General features: G+C 39.3%; 1 protein-coding gene across 1 annotated transcript in view; it reads right to left on the bottom strand.

The window, feature by feature from the left end:
- The window catches only part of LOC311269105 (neurexin-2-like), a 137614-nt gene that overhangs the window by 37725 nt on the left and 75758 nt on the right, over positions 1 to 24131 (bottom strand). The window contains 3 exon segments of the mRNA XM_084373096.1: positions 22234 to 22353; positions 23374 to 23596; positions 23599 to 23631. Of these exon segments, the coding sequence (XP_084229222.1) occupies positions 22234 to 22353; positions 23374 to 23596; positions 23599 to 23631 (376 nt within the window).

Genomic DNA, 24131 nt, shown 5'->3' with positions numbered 1-24131 from the left:
AGATATTTCAGAAATCAGTAGGTTATCCATCAGTGTGAAAAGCTGTGCTGCCATCTCATCTTAATGAAACTGATGAAACTGGTTTTGGTTGCCACGGTTGATTAAATGAAAGTGTAAATGAGTTGACTAAGCTACTTTATACCTTTATTACCTTCAATGTGTTTGACTCGGTCAAAAATCTTTAACTTGTTCATAATTCAGCAGACACCTTTTTAACTTAGATCAGATCATCTGCTCATCATACTGTTTATTTGATTTCAAGAGTCCACTTATCACTTTCAAGGGACTGCACACAATGTGCTGTACCAGCATGTACTGTGGGAGCCCTGAATCCTCAAACTACTTCAAGGTGTCTGCAGCTCCTCAGCTTCAACCCCCTTAAGCAAACTGAAAACTGGCCATAGCAGTTATAGCCTCAAAGCTTTGTCATAAATTGCCTTATCATGACTGACTGGTTGAACTGTGATTTACCAGCCAGGACAGCGTGACTCATCTTGTTTTCACCTTGTACATCCGTATATGTGTGGGTGTGGGTGTGTCATAATGTCAAAATGTTGTCTGACAGAGACGTATTGTGGCTGGTACCACTACAGAAGTGGTTTTGAGCACTCTGCCAGTGTTTATACGTTGGTCTGTCTGTGCTTAGATTTTGTCAGCGTGATAGTGTCACAACTGTGCATGATGCATTTCTGAAACTTCACAGGGTTCCAGTTGAGATCAAAATGAAAAAGAAGGGTATGGACCTTGGAAGTACTGTAAGCACTAACAGAGGTTCAGGTGAAGACGTCAAAGTCAGAATCGGAAAAGAATCGGAGTATCTTGCAGAACATATAAAAGGCTAGGGACACAACAACACTGTCTAAACTGTCTCGATTTATGGATCCGACGATCTTGGTGGACTACAAAGACCATGTCAAAGAAAGTCCAAGTGTTGTCTATCGTGGCCATGGAAGACCAAGGCATACGTGGAGGAGAGAGGTGGAGGCAGAGATGAGGGCAGAAGGATACACCTGAGGCAGACTAGAGAAGATGGGTCTAAAATCGTGTACAATGAAAACAAGCAACTGAGTGCACATGCTCCATCTTGGAGTGAAACGACTGTGAGTAACGGCAGTGGGAGTGGTCCAAGCAAGGGCATTGAAGACAGGATGGTGGTAAGCAGGGAAGCGGCCATTTGACCCCCACTTTACACCCGAGGCAAACAACTGTTTTAATTGGAAGTCTCCGATCCTAGTTTCAATCATTCCCACCCACACAAGGAAACACTCCTCTGTGTCAGATTTATTCAACATGACTTCCCATCCCATACAGTTTACATGTGCTTTGCAGAAATATTCATTTGTTTTATACAATTAATGCAGAACATTAAACATGGCACAGTTCTGCTGTTTCCTCCTTTTATTTCATGTCATGTGTCACTGAACCATACATACTGATTTGGTGTCGCAGCTGGTGTGATTCAGTTGCAAGTTGGTCCCTAGTTTCTATTATAACTTGTCTTTTTTATTTTTTTTTATTCTGCCAAGGTTACACTAGTCCAGTTTGGTGTTCGCAGGATATCTCAAGAACCTGGAGCAGATTTCAATGGAATTCTGTGAAAAGAAAGGAACAAGTGAGGCTGTACTCGATGTTCCTTTTGATATTTTGCTGAAATAATTACATTTGGAGACTTAGGAACACGTGGTGGGTCTCCGGTTATTATTTCATTACTGTAATTGGACAGTGGAGGAGCACAGAGAGAAAGATTTCACACAGACTCTGTCATGTGTGCCTGAAATCATTCCTTCATTGTTAGACTACAAAAAAACGTCATGTACATGCAGCCATTGACACAAATCACAGAGGGTAAACGCTGTGCAATAGGTAGTAAATAGGGATTGATTTTGGACACAGCCCTACGGTGCTTTTCAATATTCATTTGCCAATGTACCCTTCACTTACCCTCAGCACCTCATATTATGTGGCACCATACATTATGCGAGTGGAGGCCAAAATGTGCCACGGGGGGAAGGTGGAAGGTCCAAAGGGGTTCAAAATTGAACTCTCCTGCCCTCATCTGCAGACTCCATGAATACTATTCAATGATAACTTATGGAGTAAAAACAGTTTGCACTGCAGCCACTGTGAATCAGTGTTTTTTCACTAATAATACAAATAAATCAAATATTGCACTTAACTTGGCGGTGGGCATTCCCCCCAAGTAGAGGTAATAAGGGGAATTAAACAGTGGCTTGTAAAACCACTAATGAAATGCACCACCAGTCTCACTGTGTTTCTCCCTACAGTGCTGAAGCTTTCAAAGCTGGTCCCTTTGCTTCAGCCTCATTCTAGCCACCACACCCTCACCTTGTTTACACCAAACCGTTTGCCTGAACTTGCCAAAAATTAAGAGCTAGCCTATTGTGAAGTGAACATGAATCTCTCTAACCGTATTTGAACACTCAAACAACCACACAAAATACCAGAGCAACCACCTATAAACATGTGTAAATACCCTAAAAAACATGCTGAAGATTGGTTTGCAAAAAAAATCATACCCCACCAGACACCTACAATACCACTGCTGATTGTTTAAGCACTTCTACACTAAAATTAGCATGTAAATGCAGGTTTTTAAACGTGGGTAAACCCCATCAAAAATAGGCTTTTGACTACTCTCCTATTCCCGGGAGATGAGTTTGCCTTTCTGTTGTTTTTTCCTTGTGTGTCACATTCATCATCACGAACGCAGACTGCATCAGATTGCATCCAAAAGATGTTAAAACTTGTTTTGATCAAAAGGTTTTTTTTCCTCTTTTTTCGAAACTGATAACGGAAGATGCGACATCAGAGTGAGACATCTCGCTACTTTCTCATCTTCTCAAGTACCGATCAGTCTATTACATTTCAGTTACTTTATTAATATCTTTGACTTAAACATACAGTATGTGACTTCTCCGGCTAGGGGGCTCTCTATCAAAACAAAACAAAACAAAACAAAACAAAACAACACGTTTGCTAAGTGTTGTGTGGAGGTGCTGGGTGGAGTGGGGGGAGGAGTAGCTACTAAGCTACTTGGAGTGCAGTCACACTAGGCCATCTGTACCGTGCTCAAGCACGTTTGACCCCCAAAGTCCAGTTGTTTGACTAAGGTGAGCACTCCGTACTGTGCTCAAGCACGGTACACTTCCATGGCACTCACACTCGGCCAAATTGCTCCGTTCTATGTCGGAGCACGATTGTCCCTCCTCCCCATCCCCCCTGCTGGCCTGCACTCACACACAGCCACCCACCCTCTCGTACATACGTCATCAGGTCGTAATACGACACACACATGACTTTACGTCATCATAAAGCGTCCTTTGAGTTTACAAGAAGTGCTTGTGTCTTATTTTGAGTTGTTCTGGTCATAGCCCTCTCACATTCCTGGATTTCTTGATTATGCAAGGCGGCTTCGATTATACGCCATGTCCACGTTGCATACCCATGCTTGTGCTCATGCGTGAGCAACCGTACCGTGCGTTAGCACACCTCTTCCAACTGTGTCAGGGGCAAGAAAGTGTGCTCACACTGGTCAAACAAACTGGACTTTAGGGGTCAAATGTGCTTGGGCACGGTAAGGATTGCCTAGTGTGAGTGTGCCCTGACTCTCCAAACATGTCATTAAGTTAGAGTATGAAAGTCTTTGGGTCATGGCCTATTACATGCCCTAACATCTTTTTTTCAAGCACTTATGGAGAAGCCAAAAATATATACAGGGTTGTTAAACACTTGAATGTATGTGATAGTCAACAGCAAAGAAAAAATACATAAACATCTGTGTCTCTAAGCAGTTGTAAATATAGTAGACATCCTGGTGTGAAGTGACTCTCACTGCAATGAGCACACATCAGCATGCTGTTACATTCCTCTCTCTAAGGTATGTGAAAGATGCACGCATGACAATCTTTCAGGCACCAAATATAGCAGCACCATTCTTTTTTTTTTTAATTTGTATCTCACTGTTGAGTGTTTCTTTGGATGTGGCACAACCAAATAAAACCATTAAGTCTGTCTATTAACTCAATTGGCTTCGGGATACTCTACATATACAACAATATTTCCAATGGTGTATTGAAGAAATATAGACAAATCAAATGAGAGATGACTATATACACGTGTCATATGTGTCATTACTAAATCCTTATCTTTTGCAGCTGGGGAAAAATGTATCCGGGACAGTATCTCCACTATAGGTAGAAAGGCTAGCAGACATTTTTATTATTCATTGAACATAGAGGAAAGTGAGCGAACAATCTATCAAGATAAATTGGGAGCAAGGAAGAAAATGTAAAGGTTTTCTTTTGCTGAGCATGCAGAGCCGGGTGCTTTGTTGTACAATGACCAGAGAGTGAGCCAGGAACAGAGGAGGTGACAGAGAGAAGGGTTAGACTGAGGGAAATAAAAAGGCAGTGGATGGAGAGTTTGTTTGTGTGTGAGGGAGATATATAGGAACAGAGAGATCAACAGTGCATTTGCAAAGCATATACTGTATACTGTACACCAAACACAAAGCCCACTTCCTAGGAAAAAATCTGATCCAGCCACATACAGTGTTATTCTGTTCTGAGTAAATTAACTCGAGCTGGTGTATGAGCGCAGTTGGTGGGGTTGCAAGATGAGGGAGCACTATTGCGCACTGCATGACTGCAGACAAGACTGTAGAATAATGGACAAACTGACAAGACACACTAAGTTTCTACTGAGCCATGAAGGAGGATCCAATTGAGTTATTTTCTTGCAAGAATAATAATAAAACATGATAAATAAGTGGTAATATTGGTCACTTTGGGTGAGTAAGTCACAAAAATACATTAATTTGAAGCACATTGAGTTTATCTCTTCAGTGATATCGGTGCAGTGAGATGTCTGCACAGAGCCCAAAAGATACTAAAAGACAACGCCCACCCAAGCCACCGTCTGATCACCTTGCTGCCATCTGACAAAAGATACAGAAGTATCTGTTGCCGTACCACCAGACTACAGAGCGGCTTCATTCCCATGAAGCTCATCAATTCATCCTCCTAACGCCTTTGTATACACTTCTAAGTGCTGTATTGTAGGCAACTGGAGGCTTCTTCAGTTCTAACTAACTGGAGGGGAGTGTGCAGGCTTTTAAACTCTGTGTGGGAGTGTCCTTACAGAGTTGTTACGGACACATGTGAGCTCTGAGACTCAGACTTGGTCAAGACTCTGCTGTCCACTTACATCTAAAGGAGAAAAGTCATTCCTTTGAGGACAACAAAGTAAACATCTTGGCCAGAGAAGACAGATGGTTTGAAAGAGGAGTAAAGGAACCAATCTATGTCAAACTGTAACAGCCGTCTTTGAACAGGGACACTCCTACACAGAGTTTAAAAGCCTGCAGCTCCCCTCCAGTTAGTTAGAACTGAAGAAGCCTCTTGGATGAGAGGCGAAACGTCTTCAAGAAACTGAAACACATCCAGTTGCCTACGATACAGCACTTTGAGTTACCATGACCTGGATGACTGAGAACCTTCATCAAGTTTTGTTTTACTCTTGTGTCACATTAAAAGGACTAAACTCAGTTTCATTTTACAACCCTGGAGTTGTCAAATTAACCTTAATGTATTCTTTACTCGTAATAAATTTTACTCGATAAATAAAACAGCCTTGCCTTAGATTTGCTGATATTAACATAGATATAATCATTTGATCAAAATAATAATAATAATAATAATCAATTTAAGATCAAAAGCAAGATTTTAAAAAATCAATTTACATGTATATGGATGTAAATTAATATTTGATCATCACACAACATCTTATTCCAACTCTAGCCATCAGGAGGAATCTTGTTGAAGACTGGTGCATGTGACGACATCTGTCACATGGGAAACCACTAAATTTGACATGCATGTAAAACCCTTTATTTATCCTCAAGTCCACTAATAACATGGGTTTGTAACAATGGATTTGACTATTACTGCTGCTCACAACATTGCATCTGTCTGAGTGCCTTGTTTCCATAAACTAATCTGCTGAATGCCAATTTTATATGGATTGTGAATTTTAATAGGTTACAGAAGTGGGCTGTGGAAAGTGAAGGATTAGTACACAGGCTTTTATCAGGCCACAGAGGCCGCTTCAGCAGCCGAAGATGGCAGCCAGTTGCTGTGGCTGAAGGCAAAAGGTGACAGTTGTCACCTAAAATACAGAAATCCATCTTATATTGAAATACACCATGAATGATGTATCGTCTGCAGTTTATAATACGCCAAGCACAGTCCCTTTGTATCGCCTGCATGATTTTTTTGCTTGTTTCACGTGGGTCAGTATGTGCAGCAACAGTCCAAGGTCACTCTCTTCGCACGAGGAGCAGCAGGGAAAAAAAATCTTGATAGTACTAAATGTACCGTCGTAATATGGAGTGCAAATGTAATGAAAGTTTTCTTTATATGAATGCCTTGATTACACGACAATGAAGAAGAACGGCTTTAATTTTACGAGCCCAATTCCAAAAACACTGGGACGCTGTGTAAAGCGTAAATAAAAACAGAATGCAATTATTTGCAAATGAACTGACAACAGTTTTACAAAGTGTTCCCGAGCTAATGTAGTAATACCCTTTATAATGTACAATCAATGGCATTTTCCAAACTGTGTTTTTGAAACATTCTACAACTTTCCAAGTCGTTCGTTGCTCCTGTCCGAACTTATTTGACTCGTGCTGCTGGCATCAAATTCAAAATAAGCTTATAGAATCGATGAGGTGAAACACTAAATATTTTGTCTTTGTACTGTTTTCAATTGAGCATTTTTCAAAAAAGATAAGCAAATTATTGCATTTGGTTTATTTATGTTTTGCCCCAAATTTTTGGGAATTAAAGCACCAGTACAAACACAGCTTCAAATGTGAGACATTATAGGCAGAATATCAATTGTAATATTACTGTAAACTAAGCACATATGATCTGATTTGAAAGATCTGGAAATCCTCTCAAGTAGCAAAGATGAGTGTCAGGCCTGTTTTGTAGCTTATAAATTATGCAAAATTGCATATAATGTGATATGATCTGTCTCTACAGAAGAACATGTTATATCTATACAACCAATCCAATCTAAATTTGTCATAATTATAAAGTTGGTGAATGCAGTTATGCCTATGCTGCTAGTAGTTGCCAAGGTTATGTTTAGTTCACAATGATGCGATGTTGTGGCTCACAAACACAATGACAGAGTCGCATTGAATGCACTCTCTCTTCCTAAATTTTTAATTAAAGTGGGTTATAATTTATGGCATACCACAGTGAAAGCTCTGACTTTGTTAGAGGGACAGCAGGTGAATGATGTATAAGTTAGTGTGTCACTGTGTCTGAGAGCGTTAGAGTGACAGAACGACACAAACGAAGCCAGAGAGAGGCAGACTCTGCATCTTAAGGCCTCTGTGTTTGCGTCTAGCCTTTATGATGTAAACTGAATGTAACCTTTCTCCTCTCACACAGCCCCTGCAGTAGGGACTGGGAAGCCCCGCCTCCCCCTGGGAGCAGGCATAGACTGGCATTCATCTGAGGCTGAGCTGCTGCGTGGTCTGGGTGTCAAGTGAAACCCACCGTGTTCCCATGCAGAGAGGGGCACAGAGGGACAGTCACAGCAGGGCCGGAGCTGGCCACTTAGTAATCAAGCCTTGCATAATGTTAGTGCCAAAACTGGACAGTGCCTCCGAGACACTTTAGGGAATATCATCCTGAAAATGGGAGAATGAACAGAGGCTCTAACTGCCAATGTGAGACAATTTATACTTTATCTCTGCACACCCACAGCACTCATCGTGTGCAGAAGCACTGAGCCTCTTGGCAAGCCTCTGACCCCACTTTTACACCATTTATTGCAGTAATTACATGTGCTCTTGGTTGCTTCACCTGTCGGCATTATTATGATTGCTATTACTTCTTTGGTTAGTGACAAAGCAATTTTTGAAAGAGCGTTCTTTTAATAAATAGCCTTTATATGAATATTATTTCAAAATATCCTCTTTAACAAATTGCCTGTTATTATCAAAAGAAACTCTCCTCTCTGATGCAAATGGATCCTTCATCGATAAAACACTGTTCCAGCTGCCGCTTTTTGACCAGCTCTTATCTTTGTTATTATGGAGTCTCAAACTGCCTATGGCTGTTTAAATCGGTCATCACACCAAGGCTATTTCAGGCTGACATACAGCCTTCCTGGAAGCTCTTTCAAGGGAATCTTTCAGTTTTATTGTTTGCTCATGATGCTCCAGCAGATGCTTTCTCTTCAGTTTACCTTTTGACACGCAAAGTGAGGAGAAGCTGGGAGAATACATACTGTATACGTATGTGTCTGTAATTTTCTTTAAACAATCTTTGTATAAGGAAAAAATAAGCTGTTTCGGGTGTTTGTTCCCACTTTTCCTATAAAGTATTCATGTATTATTTGAGCTTTTCATCCAGCCATATTTCGTGAATGCATGTGTTAAATGAATGGACAGAGAGACAGAAAGATACATAGAAAGAAAACAATATTGACAGCACATAATCAGCAAACCATATAGGCTAAGACAGACGTACTCTAACTGTGTCATAAACCAGTAATTAAGTTATACATTATTAATTCACATCTCAGCTAGGGAAATAGTGAAAATTGATTTCCGACCAGAAGCAAATCTTTTCTGGGGCATATGTGAACCAGTAGCCTAAATTGCAAAGCCTTGTTATGAACTTACTGTTGCTTGCATATATATATATATATATGTATATATATATATACATATATATGTATATGTCTGTGAATTTAACATGTTTCCTGTTATTTAACACATACTTACACACTCTATAATTTGATTCTGATAATTGTTTTCCCTTGATAATCACAGAACTCCCTGCAACCCATTTAATGAACAATGTGGATGGTTTTCCATTTTTTCCATTCGGGGGATGGGGAGTGAAGGAGCAGCGGTGCACCCTGTGTTTAAATGCACGAGTGCTATCAGGTATTTAATTGGCACAGCCTCATCATAAATTAAGCCTTTTCTGCTTGAAGGACCTGTCGAGGATGTTGACACAAGTCAAGTCCCGCAACAGAATAGAGTCAGTTACTTTTAACAATGCAGGCAGTTTATACGCTGTGTGAAGATGACACTCGAATCACAGGTACAAAATGAGAAAGTCTTTAATGAGTGCTCTCACTCAATGTCGGTTGCATGGTAATGAAAGAACTTTGCTTCACTTCTCCGCGGTGAAGTATAAAATAAACAAAACTTGAATATGGAACTTAATTAGACCAGGAATAGACTGAATTACCTGAAAAATCAAGTGTTTTTTTGATTTAGCCGTGCAAGGACACTGATGTGTAAACTGGTTATAAAAGCTGATAAAGCCTCCTGTATTTACCACATTATGAGAATCTGGAAGCCTTCGATAGTATTGAAAAAATAAAATGATTTGTGGACGGGCTTCACATGCTGGTAATGACAGGAAAAGATATATTGCGATATATTAGAGTTGAGAAATGGTTGTTGAAATGGCAGATGTTTCTATTGAAAAGAAAGTTATTTAAAAAGTCAGAAAATAAATAGCAGTTTATGCTTTTTTATTTTGTGTGAGGTACAAATGCTCTTTTAATATGTAAAATCCTTAATTATTAATTATTTTACATAAGCAGAGCATGACAGGCAGAGTCAAGCTCAGTGCAGGAAGTCAGTCAAATATGGACATACTGTTACCATTCTGCATCTTACTATAATACAATAGGTGTTTGTTCTGGGCCCGTGGCCCACCTATAAGTTTAGGCACCCCATTGTTGAACTAACAGGCAGAAAGTGGTATGTACAGTAAAAGCATGGATTTGCAGACTTACAATAAATTAAATCCATACTGTATCTGAAATACAGTACATACTGTAGATGTTCGAGGTAAACACTATTTACAGAAATCCCCAAACTGTTAAAATTGTTCACATACTAGAAGAGGATACTGACAAAAGCCATCATAAATCATAAAATGAGAATTCCTGCACAACTCACTTGGTACACAAAATTTGCCAGTCGATGTTGTTGGACTCAAAGAAAGGCTGCAAAGTGATGTTGGATTGTATCCTGCAACTTCCAGTCTCAGACAATGTAACTGGTTTGAACTCCTCAGCTGGACAGAGTGAGTGAAGTGTGTTTTATAAAGGTTTGTATATTTCTCTCTAACTCTGTTAGTCAGTGTGACATTGGCAGAAGATTGAACTCCCTCTCCAGCAGCCAGTGTTCACAGCGTGAGTCATAAGAGACCATAACTAATCATGAAATAACCTGTCGCATGTCTGAGTGAAACTGGCAGTGTGGCCTGTATTTTCCAATCTGTTAAACATAGCTTAGCACAACCCGTGTCTGTTTGCATTCCAATGAGCTATCAGCTTGCATTAAATTATCCTGCTCCGTGACACTTCACCCAAAGGTTGCAAGAGGTCAAGAAAGCAATGTCTAGTGGCTTTAGAGAGTGAGCAGGTTTATTTGTGAAGAACTAATTACGGATTGCTCATGATGTGAATTCTTGAGCTTAATGAGAACACTGAGGCACTCAGTACTTACACAACGTCAGTCTTAACCCTGAAAATAACAAGACAGTTGTACAGCAATTGCAAAGAAAGCCAAACTATTAGATAGATATATCACAGCATTAGAGCCAGCAGATATTATATTATTATATATATTTTATTGACCTATCAAAGGTGTATCAGAGATGTATCAGTATCGGCACGTATGTTGTCCAATATGCGCAGATATAAAAAAAATATTTTGAGTGCACTGATGATATTTTGGACAATAAAGCTTAATGTTAAACTGTAAATATTCGGCCTCCACTACATCTTTGTCACAAGTGTTTGATAACCTCAAACTTTTTCTTTGCTACTCTGCCTAGAAGGCCAGCATCCTGGAGCCACCTCTTCACTGTTGATGTTGAGACTGGTTGAGGACCTGCGAGGCATCTGTTTCTTAAACCAGAGACCCGCATGTACTTGTCCTCTTACTCAGTCATGCACCAAAGCCTCCAGATTCTCTATCTTGGTTAGAGCCAGACTGCGGTGTTCTTTGAGGGGAGTAGTACACACCGCTGTCCGATATCTTTTGCTTCTTGGCCATTCCTCGCATAGAGTAGCCCTCATTTCTCAGAGCAACAATAGACTTACACATTTCTGAAGAAGTTTCTGAAGAAGTTCTTTTTTTCGGCGTATTTTGAGACTATAATCAAACTCACAAACGCTGGTGCGGCAGATATTTAACTAGCCGAAGAAAGGCCAATTTTATTGCTTCTTTAATCAGCACAACAGTTTTCAGCTGTGCTAACATAATTGCACAAGGGTTTCCTAATGATCAATTAGCCTTTTAACACAACAAACTTGGATAAGCTAACACAGTGTGTCTAGATAATATCTCTGATCAGTTTAACTATATTTTCATTGAAAATCGTGCTTTCCTCTCATAATAATTTCAAAATAAAGAAGATTTCTAAGTGACCTGAAAAGTTTTTAGTGGCAGAGTATATTTCGGCAAAAACACCAGATAATAGTGTTAGATGAAAGAAAATAGACGCCTGAGCCCCACTGCATTACTGTTTAAAAATCAACAGAGGTAGAAAGAAAAATGTGGTAGTACAAGAAAATCCTTAAACAGGAAATAAATGCATCTTAATTATATGCAAAGACACATAAATCTCTGATTAATTTCAGTTTGCTTTGTAAACAGTGTTGATTATGTACATATGCAAATATGTTTATGTCCACAAATGTGATTTAGACGCATGGAGTAATAGTGATTCTGTGATAGTCCGTCATGCCATATTTGTTGTATATACAATTAAATCAAATGACTCACTGTTATGTGAAAGGGTTACTATAATTTTCATTGTCAATCAACACCCCTGTTCACAGCTTTATGTAGCCTTCGCCGGCTTTTAGCAGATCAGCGGTGTCAAAATTGCCTAACACAGCTTTAACCCCAGGGTAGTAAAACAGCACTCAGTTACAATAAAAAGACTTTCGCCACTGTGATTCTTGCCTTTGCTTCTATCTAGAAATTGTTCACACACTGTGTTCCTACACAAGAGGTGATGTAACATCTTACTCTAGTGCCTTGCTATCTCTTTTTAGTATGGTCAGAAGAGCAATACAATTGAAACCCACAGTGTAACACTGCCTTTTAGACATAAAGCTATTGTGGTAAGTAAGATTTAAGTGTGTTAAAATAAATATGCAGCATTTTTCTGAATATCGTAACCAAGAGGAACACTGATATATACAAAAGTCTACAAAAACATGAGCCCTTCAAGTATTCCCAGCTTAACAGAAATACATCCAGTCAAAGTCTTCTGTTTACCTGAATACCTGAGGGGCAGCAAGAACATGGCTATCTAAACAACAAAAAACACAGAGGTAGGAGAGACTTTGATTGAAGAGCGGCGCTCACAACAAGAGCGACTTGACAAGCACTTGATTAGTAATACTTGTTGGTGTGACAGTTTTTTGCATCTCAAATCATGTATTTCCTCAGTGTCACAGTGTCCTCCTGTAAACTCAAACAAGATGACTTTAAATGAATATAAATGAAATATTTCATTTCATTTTCAACTCCACACACACAAACTGAATATCAGAAAATGTACGACATGTTGTTAATAACTGTCTATTATTTCTTGTTTTTTTCCAAACCGTAATTTGCAAATAAAACCATTTATTAATCACCACAAACCAGGTGACTGCAAAACCTGTTTCATCACATGGCTTCACTTCTAGTCTGAGGTAATTCTGTGGTATTTTAATTCATCCAGAAATGATTAACTAATTCAGTCATTTTCCACTTCTTTTAATGCCATCCTTTGACATTTAAAGGAAAGGAATTCTCAAATGGATGAGATCTAATTTGTTGTCCCCTCTGCCTGGTTTGTGTTTGAACAGTTTGCACATCTATGTTCTGTTAAATTCCAACCACAGATGGTAAATTTGACGGTTTTAGTTTAGTGCGTCGCTGAAAGCAAGCTATTTCAGTAATCCCTTCCTCTATTTTTGTGCCCCGACCATTGCTATTTATCAAAAGAAATTGGGTCAAATGAATTCAAATGCTCAAATTCTCATGTGCACAGTTGGCAGAATGAATGCGATCATTAGTATTTCTTTACACATGCAACTATTAATTCTTTAACAGCTTAATAAACGGTATGAGTCAGTGTGTCAGTGTCACGATGAGTCTGTCATATGTCCTATTAAACATCGCTGAACAGACTGAAAAATTAATCTGGTCTCATTACTAATAACCCTTCTCTGAAAACTGGAGACATCATGATAAATGAGAATAGGGAATTACAGATTTGTTATTAAGTAACTTACTGTCTGCAAAGTAATTCATACAACGCAATGTCTGCATTTAAAAACCCTTAAAATGCAACACAAGACAACAAAGATGTTTTTAACATGAGAAACTGCAAGGACAAAGAAGCTAAAAAAAGTCAAAGGGAGCATTATACCCTCCGGTGCTTGACTTCTTTTCACATCTATGTAAATGTCAAAAGTTTTCAACTCATGCCTAAAAGGCTAAAAAGCTGTAAAAATACAGCGAGAGGACAGACACTGACCTGTGCGCTGTATTTCACTGGTGGATGAGTGTGTGTGATTTTTATTTTGGCAAAGAATTAGAGAGATTAAATCAATGCGTTTGTTAGTCACAGGTTCACTTTTAAAACCTCGTAAGTTCTGCTAGTCAATTACACAATACTCTTTTTCTTTCTCCATAATGTGGGGAGCTGTGCCAGCAGTCTTGGACACCGCCAATCCATATGACTCACACAGAGAAGAGATTTGGCAGAGAAGATCATTTATGGGATACACTATCTCTGTGCTGAACAAAGCTGACAAAGCCAGGTGGCTAAAATGAGAGCAAAGGCAACTAAGATGTCTAAAAATTGGTGCATGAACATAAATTATTTTTACATACATGTATTAATTATATATGTTGTTTTGAACAGAAAATAAGTTTTGGTATCATGAATTACCAAACCACCCACCCACCAACCCGTCCATCCATCAATCCATCAATCCATCCTGCACACCCTGGACAGTCTACCACAAGCTGTTATATTGACGAATCCATCTCACCCTTTATTTCACAAATCTCACCAAGAACATTAACTAAGATGAATTGCAAAACCTGAAAAATAGATAGATACATGTGTCGTAAGTGCATTAATTCCAGATTCCACTTTATGAATATGATATATATCAATTTACTGGACACTTATAAAATAAATAAATAAATACTGATGTGCATGCGGCCATGTTGAATAAAATCAAAAAGATGATTTAGAAACACAAATTTGCTCCTGAAGACAGGAGTGCGAGATCAATGTACCGTGCAACCTGATTGTCATTTGTAACGCATCGATTACAAAAACAATACAGAAAAAAGTACTACTTTTAATATTCAGACCATCACAACAAAGTACTCAGTACACCACCCATGAAAAGCATAGCTTGCATCAAATGCTGCGACGAATCAGCTGTTCAGACATCACCAAAAGCAGGGCTAGTGGCGCAATGGATAACGCGTCTGACTACGGATCAGAAGATTCTAGGTTCGACTCCTGGCTAGCTCGATGTAACCTTTAGCGTGACTTGGTCGTCGTGTCAATGCTCCCACTCTACATACTGTGCATCAAAGCACATTAACAAATAATAAAAAAAAAAATACCAAAGTGGCCATCTACAGCCAGCAAGAAATCCTTTTTCTTCATAGTGTTACTCGATAAGAATCTTTGAAAAGATATATTTCCAGCTGAAGAACATACATAGCGGCACTCGATGAGCCATCTGATGAACTTCACTGGCTTCTATAACACATCAGTTAAGATATTCAAAGTTTAAAATATATGACTTCACAGCAGAGACTCAGTAAAACAAGCAGGTGCTCAGGAGAAAAAGTGGCCGTGATCGTATAGTGGTTAGTACTCTGCGTTGTGGCCGCAGCAACCCCGGTTTGAATCTGGGTCACGGCAGCACGTGTGATAGGAACCGCTCTCATATCGTTGCAGCTTGTGCTTCAATGTTGACGTTTTGTAACTACATACGTCTTCAATGTAGACGTTTTGTAACTAGACGGCTCGCCATACATTTACTGTGCAAAACCCCATATCCTAATTGCTTTCAGGAAAAAACAGCTTCTACTTAGCATAGGTCACATCGAATGCTGTCAGCAATCAGCTGTTCAGACATCACTGAATGCAGGGCTAGTGGCGCAATGGATAACGCGTCTGACTACGGATCAGAAGATTCTAGGTTTGACTCCTGGCTAGCTCGATGTAACTTTTTGTGTGTTACTGTAAATCACCAAATGATACCAAAGTGACCTTTCAACATGTAATAGAAGGCATCTGAATGCTTCAGTTTCATGGCTTTCATGAAGCCTTTTTTTTGTGGTGTTATTAGATGGGTATCTTTAAAAAGAAATTACACCTGAAGAACATACTGTGCAGAGCCGCACTCGATTAAACTTCTGTAAAATTTGTCATTTATGACACATCATTTAGAATATTATGTATTACATAGAAATTTAAATAGTAGTGGTAGTAGTTTATATTCTTAGCCCAAAATATGATATCACTAAAAGGATACGAGGATAGTAGGTAGTGGAGGTACCTGCCTCCACCTCCACTTCCTCATACTTTCACTTCAATATAATTAAAACTGTATTTCACTGTATGTCACTTTATTTGCAACAATTCCTAATTAGAAGTTCTTAAATTGATGTGGAATATATTTATTCTTACATCCGCTCCATTTAAGGCATTTAAGGGTACAAGGGAATGTAGCATAATATGCTGGAATAACAAAGTCTGCATACATGACTTGTATGTGTATATGAAAGCAATGGCTGCTCCCATTCAAATCTGTTCAATATGTCAGACTTAGGTCACTGATGCACCAGGCCAACAGGTGCAGAACGTACGAGCTAGTCAGCCTACGGCTGTAGTCTTTGCAGTGTGTTTAATTGTAGCTATTTGGCTGAGACACACGTGACGTGGGGCGATGCAACAGTCAGCCTTTGTCGCCTCTAATCCTTTTTATTGTCGGTTTAGTGTATCTGGGCTCTTACAATAAGTATGTAAGTCTCTTAAAGATATATCTGCTTGATTTGAACCAGAGTGCAGTCCAGACTATTGGCTTTACATTGCCCCGACTCAGACATGTTTCACAAGTCTATTTCGGGTAGGTCACCACGTTATGAACAGCACTGTGTTTTCTTGAGCCTCGGTCCCGGGGCGCAAGATTATGTCTGAACTTCTATCCTGGATTATCCTTGTGGCCTTTGGGAGACACTCATAATCGAGAATGACTCCACCTGAAGTGAAGGTCAAAGGAAACATTGGATTTGATTGAGCACTTAGGCTTCCAGTTTTGTCACACTTTATGACATTTACAACAGAGTGCATTGCCATTTAGCATCACTACACACATACACAATTGTTTTGGTTACAAATCTACAGAAAGAACCTTTAATAATTCAAACAATGTGAAAATACCAAGTTATCTTATATATAGTATGCATACTGCACAGGTTAACATAAAGCTTCTTTACTTAAGATCCTTTGATAACATTTGGAAATGGATTTTTTTTTTTTTTTTGGCATAAATAAAATGAAACCTGGATTCAAAGCATGCTAACTGCCACATGAAACAGAAAAGGAAGACAGCTGCTGTCTAGTGCTGTGTTACTGTACCTTGCCTGCATGCCTGGAGGCTACAGGCTCAATTTATTGTCTGCCTCACATCCATGGGAATTAAAGAATTCAAAGGAAATGTTGACTTATTAATGGCGAAGGTGGTTTCCATTCTGCAGATGGCTGATGGGTGCCAGCATTGTGGTTAAGTAAATGCCATTTCAAGAGGTGTTTCATATGTTTGTCAAATGCATGAGGTGTATGCTGTATGTGGAAGTGGTGGGAGGACAGAGAAGACGACTGGAGAAAAAGACGCAGGAACAGTTGTGTCACATTAGGTTAAAATCAGTGATTGCCTGCTGTGTGTTTTAACACTGTATTGTTCATATCAAAGACATGGGAAGAGAATATATTTGTCACAGTTGTCATAGTTTTTTATAGGCTTTAAAGAAGTTAAGTAAAAAATTGTACATTGTGTTATGGCATGAACAGAAGTAGTGTTTGCTTGGAAATATATAGAGAGTCACACAGGCATTTGCAAGCACACAAGCAGGCAGTTAATGAATATGCCAAAACAATCGTCTGCGACTGCAGAGGTTAACCAATAATTACGCTCTCCATATGTTTACAGAAAGAAGAGCTGAAATTGAGCGTAGAACATCATTATATATCTGTGTGGCTTTGGTGATGAGACGATGACCTCGAGGTAATTAGCGCAGATGTTTGTAGCATACATGGCAAATTGCTTTCCGTATATGAATATAAACGTGCTCAGGCACAAACCAGCCTTAGTTGTTTGACGAGTGTCCATACTTTAGTTTGAGGTCTTATGAAGTCAGAGTTTTGAACGATAGAGAGGCGGTCAAAAATCAGTAAAGTCAACCACTCTCCTTTCTTATTAATGCTGGTTGCTTGGAGGCTGACCTTCTGGGCTGATGCACAGACACGGACGAAGACAAAGGTGGGAGGATTATTTGTTAGCCTTTAATGTTGGTGAGATAAACAAAGCATCAGATTGCGGATGAGACAGGCTTCACCAGCTAATACGGATAGTTGCAGGACCATTGTCCTGCCTACGCATTTGTTCGTGTTTTCACATTATTGTCACATTTTCCATTTGTTTTAATGATTTTGATGATGGCTCAATGTGAACCATGAGGCTTGTTATTTCCTCTGCGTTGGAACTGATGTATTGGTTTGACCTTTGATGTCGGTCAGCCATGCCATTTACCACCCCAGTGATTGAGAGTCCTCCCTGAACACTGCTAGATGAAAACCAAAAATGCTGCAATGGAATTGTGTTTTTCTTGAAAATGTTATTCTTTTTGCAGTTAATTGTTAAATAATAGTCTTGTAAATGTAGGAATATTCCCTAGAGTCGCCCGTATAATTGCATGGGTGGAGAACACTTTGTTTTACAGCAGTGCTTCTGAAGGACCCTGTAATCTTACAGTAAAAGGGGCTCTTTCAGGGTTTTCTACTGAGAATTTGTTGGTTATAAAAAATGAAATATTTGCTTTTGGCAGTTCCTGTCCAAAAATTTGGTATTAAAAACACTATTGACAGAAGTGCACTGTTACATCATTGAAATCAACAAGATCTGTATCTAGTACCTTTCAAAAAGCCAGATCTCGCATCTCTAGCAACCAAATATTACTGTACATGCATTCATGCCCTGCAACACTTGTTAGAAAGCGTGCTGTGAAGGTTTAGCCTTAGGCAGCTATTTGAATTCCAGACTTAGATGATGTGATGTGCGTCAAAACCGGCAGCAATTACTGAAAATATAAATTCATGTTCCTAATAAGATGTTAGGAACAGTTTTTCATGGTGTTTCCTTTGAATGTGAGATTGGGGTTGAAACGCTGCATACTAACGTGTTATCTCTCTACACAGGAATATTTATCATGTTTAATAAAGAGCAACAACATACTTTATTCTGTTTTGCATTAATTAGACAAACCAGCTGATGAGAGCTATTATCTGCATGGAAACAGACATAATAAAAAAGGCTAATTTTAGAAGTTATTAATTTGAAGAAATGCTGAATTACAAATGAACCCACTGAAATCACCCAAGACACGAATTTTGTCGAAAAGGAAATTCTGTGTGAATGTTTAAATTACGTGTCTCCTTTCTATTACAACAATAATAAAGAGCAACATGTAACAGCCACTTGCTGTAGCAGTGTCTTTTTTAAAAAATGATTTTATTGTATTTTTCCCACTGTGACATGCATTTGCGAAGTTGTTACCTGGGTTTATTATTAATTCATTATAAAACACGCACAAACACAGCTGTAAACTAGGGCAGCTCTCCTCTCCTGTTAAGTCCAACACATTGCCCACTCAGCCGGCAAGAACAAAACAGCTTGAACACCGTAATATACATTTCATCCAGGTGCACAGTATTAGGGCAGTAAGGTTTGTAATAGATAAAGACTATGGAGGACAAACTATTGATTTTCAGGTTGGATCAATAGATACAGCAGCATGCACATTCGGCTGTGTGTGTAAGTTTGTAACACTGGAGGCAAGCTGATTAATGAAACAACGTGTGGAGACAAATGGAGGAGGAAAGCAGCTTTTTGATATCGAGTTAAGGTGCCTAAGTAATTACTACGAGTCTACTCGAGTAAAAAGTTTATTTAATGTCTTAACTACCTCTGTAATAAGACTGTTACTATGATCGGTGCAGAAAACTAAATAAATGACTCAGAATGATCAATGATGAGGTGAGTTTTTTTAAAATATTGAAATTCTTCTTACATATAAACATACTTGATGAATACTTGATTGTGATTGGCTGAGGGTGTCAATTAACTTTTGATACACAGACATCTCTGTAACTCCTCCAGTAGTTCGCTGTCCCAAATGAATGTGCTATAATGTGCACATCCCATTTAGTGTTAGAAATTATATTTACTGTTTGTCTCCCGTATACAATGTTATTGACTTTCAATTGTGTGAGCATTATGTAAGCTACAGTATCTAGCTAACAGCTGAGCCGAAGTGTTCAATGAGCCGACAGGACTAGTTTATCTCCCGATGCTACATCGTATCAAGGTCCGTCCAGTTTACTTTTTTTGTCAAAGCGTTATCTGTCATTTGCCAATGAAAATGTAACAATACAAAAACAAAGCATATAGGCATCATGACAGCAAATACAAATAGTGCAGAGCTTTTCTCTTAGTGAGAAGTCACATTTAACAAGGCACCAGGATAAAAGGTATTGTGTTATAAGGAAAATATTTAAAGGTTAAAAAACAAAAACAAAAAAAACACAACAAACAAACAAAAATAGAAAACGCTGAAAAACAACAAAAAACAGAAAAAAGAAGATTTCATCTGTCCCATTTACTCGAGTAGTGAACAACGTTTTCATTACATTAGGCTGTAATGATTGTTTCCAGCTATTAGTCAAACTTGATCCTCAAACGGAGCTACTTTATATTTTGATCACAAAACAAGTACAAATATATGGTTTTGGTCTTTTTCTTTGGCAAGTGACCATGGTAAAAGCGGGATGATGCCCTTCACGGAAATACCTGGCCTCCGAGTTGTCCATTAAGTCCTGATAATGAACATCTTGTCGGGTATTATCCTTTACATATACTGTACACTAAATGTCAGATATTTATTTTCATGCAAACATGGCTGTTTTACACTCACTATTACCATCAAATTAGCCTCAAATATCCCCCCTACAGAGTTTTGAGAATGTAATGCCCTCTCCTAAAACAATGCTGCGTAACAGCACATTTTAATAATGATTACCAGGAAGGCACAATTCTTGCAGTTATTCTAAATGACTCTGCAGCAAATGAAGCTTAACTTGCCATGACCACTGGACCAATAAGCTTAATGTTAATCTCCTGCTATTATAAGTATGAAAAGCTTCTGGTAAAAGTCGGGTCTTATTATTTTAGACACAGAGGGCTCTTTATAGTGGGAGCAGCAATCAGACTAGAGATTTTTTGAAATGTGCTGCTGTCAATGTGTCATGTGCAATTGGCGTGCCATCGATCCCTCCAGTTATTAATTCACCGTGTATTCAAATGCATGCACAATATACGCAATTTCCTCAACACATTCAGTACAAGATAACACTCAAACGGCACAAGGTCAGTGATGAAAAACTTAAAAAACATACAACTGAAGAGTGTTCAATCATTAATGTTTTGCATTACTGGTGCTGTTTGTAAAGGACTATTTCAGTGGTGTTTTTGCACGCTTTACCCACTGACTATAAATAACTTAAACTTTGCATCACTGCTGATCATTTTCCAAAGCACACCACACGTCTTTAGATTGATTTCCTACCTTCCAGGCAGCAGTTGGTTTCAATTCACTTCCATACAGGGAGAAAAATAACTTGCATATCCTCGAAACTTGCTCAAAATGTGTAATCAATCACAGAGAATACCACTTGTGCTTCTACTGCTGTCAACGTGTTGTTGCTTTTGTGTGGTTTTGCAGTTGTAAGGGCAGATTTATCTGAAAAGTCTGCAGTTCATTACACCAAAAACAATCACAGCAAGTTAGATCAGTGTTCCCAACCAAAGCGTCCCAAATAAAAACAACTAGGAGCCACCAGATGATTAAAGGAACATAAAAGCAAAGAAATACTTCAGTTACACAGAATTATGTTAATGTTTTGCCGGCTTTTTCTTTCTGAATTTTCGCTTTTTGTTCGTGAAATACCTTGTGCTTTCACTTCTTCAGGGCTCTAAAATCCTTCAAAGGAAAAAATACTGTCAACTCCTGTCAAGAGAAGCCACAAGTAGGGTCCACGAGCCAAAAAGGTTGGAAACCGCTGAGTTAGATAAGCTGAAAAATGTGTTTCTCTGAAGATTAAACACAGCTCTTTGTCTTCTTTGATACGCTGTTTTCCCTTTAAAACGTATGATAGACTGGCCAACGAGTCACCACCAGGCTGCCCTGACACCCACATTGAGTGGCTGTGAGAGGACATAATTTGAGTAACCTAGGATGACATCTGTCATGGCTCATTGTTACAGCCTTTAAACCAGGAGTTCTCAAAGTTTTGATGTCTGAGTGCCAATTCAAGGAGAGAGCATATGATTGTGGGCTGCACATGTATGTGTCGGAGGACTTGTGATTGGTCTCACAATCGTCGGACGAAGCAAGAGTTGATCCACTTTTCCTGAAACCTCTGATTCTCCTAAACTTTGATGGCTTTTCAATCTCAACTGCATTGATGACAGAACGTAGCTCCCATGACACTAACAAGGTGCTACAAGTTGCCTGTTGCAGTAGCTGAGTGGTGTATTAAATGTCGGCTATTAAATGTAAAACAAAATGTTCCTGAAGGCTGTGACACTTTGAGAACGCCTGCTTTAAGCCAACACAAGTCTGACTGAATGTGTATAAGGGATTTAATATTTTACAGACACTTCCAACTGACCAATTACTCAGCTGTGAGATCTGATCATTACCCTGTAGTGACCAGTGGAATATTTAAACCACAGCAGACTTTCCCCTCCTGTCTACCCATTGAGACATAATACAACTGCACTCACGGTCGCTGCAGAACGGCCCACCGTAGGTGGTCATGGTGCAGTCACAGGAGAAGCCCTCCCACAGCTGCAGACACACTCCCTGGTGGTGGCAGGAGTCCTCCGTGCAGGTGGTGCTGGGACCTGCAGGGTGTAGATGTCAGATTTACCAGGTGCTTTCTCCCCATTTTATGCATGCATCTTCATTTTTATCCAGTGGGAATTAAATATTTAATGAAGAGCCAGTCATTACTGCAAAATAAGACTAAAGATGTTAGTCTTCGGACAGAATGATTTTAATAGTTATGATTCCCAGGGAAAGGAGTGCTGAACCTCCAACCATAGTAGTTTTGAATTGCTTTTCAGTCCTTAACCAGCTATTGTATCATGCAACTGATACTGGTTATTAATCACCTCCACTAAAGGTCAAAGATAACGTGATCAATTCTCTGTGTTTCTGTCACTGTGACCACCTTATCTAAAACAAATTGACCTTTTCTCTTTAACATCCAGATGTTCTATGACCAAAATAGTCTCCAAAGTAACAATCAGATTTGCTGCCTCAAGAGGAGGGTTAATCATTAATCACCATCATTTCTTTTTATTTTCTATTTTAGAGACCCTGCTACATGATTAAGGCAGCAATCATTTTCTCCTCACCAGTAACTCATATTGTTGGCTTTGCTTATTCACGCGCCACAGAGGACGATGTCTGTTGTCTTTTTGAGACTCCACGACCTTTACCTAAGTGTCACCCTCAAGCCAAACTTTGAGTACACTTACATAACTCTTTTATCATCCCCGGCGTTTCCGGTAAAAGTACAGGCTACCAGGGGAGATGACTTGAGACTCTTTAAACTTGGCAGAGCTCTGCGCTCTACTGAGTGCTTTCTTGGCTGATTAGAGCTCCACAATAGCAGCTGGACTTGAAATCATTACGTGTTAGCATGTATAATCGGAAATAATAAAACCGCAGAAATTGCTCACTGGCCAATCATAATGGGGCATTCAACAAAGCTGTTTAATACCATAACAAATGTGGTGTAATTAGTTTTCCGTGAGCAGCCACTCTGAGTTCCTCTCGCTGGAAACAGTAAGAAATCAGATTATAGGAATGATTCACAGGTGTTTCAGACTTCCCAGCGTTCCCCCCCCCCACCTCACCTCCACAGCCGCGCTCCACCTCTCCCACCTTGTGGAGGGCATCGACCAGCAGGTCGGGGAGTCTCCCGTTCAAGTCCACAGATGCCAGGCAGCCCTTGTAACCTTCCCGGGATGCTATCAATCTGGGCAGGCTGCCATACATGCTCTTCCCAACACCGCCAATGTACAGCTCACCTATGAGATAGAGGAGCTGGTCAGCAGAAATTCTCTCTTGAAATCCTTTTACTTATCACAACCGAGTACATGATGGTGTATCTTCTCTAAAAATAATCAGGAAATTAATAAAAAATGCAATAATACTGAATAAATTCGACTTTATGGTGCAAATATGAGCAAACACACTCTGTGGCCACTTCACTAGGTGCACCTTAACAGTCTTATGTAATCCAATACAAGTGGTCTGCCATAAAGACTGTTTTAATGATGCCTATAATGTTGTGTTTGTGTTGACACTGGCATAGAGGTGTTAAATCAACTTCATGTTTTAGCATTTTGGTCATAGTTAGTAGTGGTGTCGTACTGTACTGCGTTATGTTCAGAGATGTTTTGAAAAGTCTGCCCTCCTCATGCAGCTCAATATGAAGGACTAAACATTTAAACACCTCTCAATAAAGTGTAGTTCAGTTACCACAATAACATTGGTTTGTGGACCACCATTTTGCAGCCTCAAATTTGGCATTATGGTATGGCCATCTAGGTTTTTTGGATCGCTGCCTTCGTCTCAACTCTCAACACGTTGGTGACTGCTTAATATTCAC

This window comes from Pagrus pagrus (assembly GCF_965226575.1).
Source record: "Pagrus pagrus genome assembly, chromosome: 14".
Taxonomy (NCBI): domain Eukaryota; kingdom Metazoa; phylum Chordata; class Actinopteri; order Spariformes; family Sparidae; genus Pagrus; species Pagrus pagrus.
Note: the sequence above shows the minus strand (reverse complement) of the source record. Positions and strands in the feature narration are given on the sequence as shown.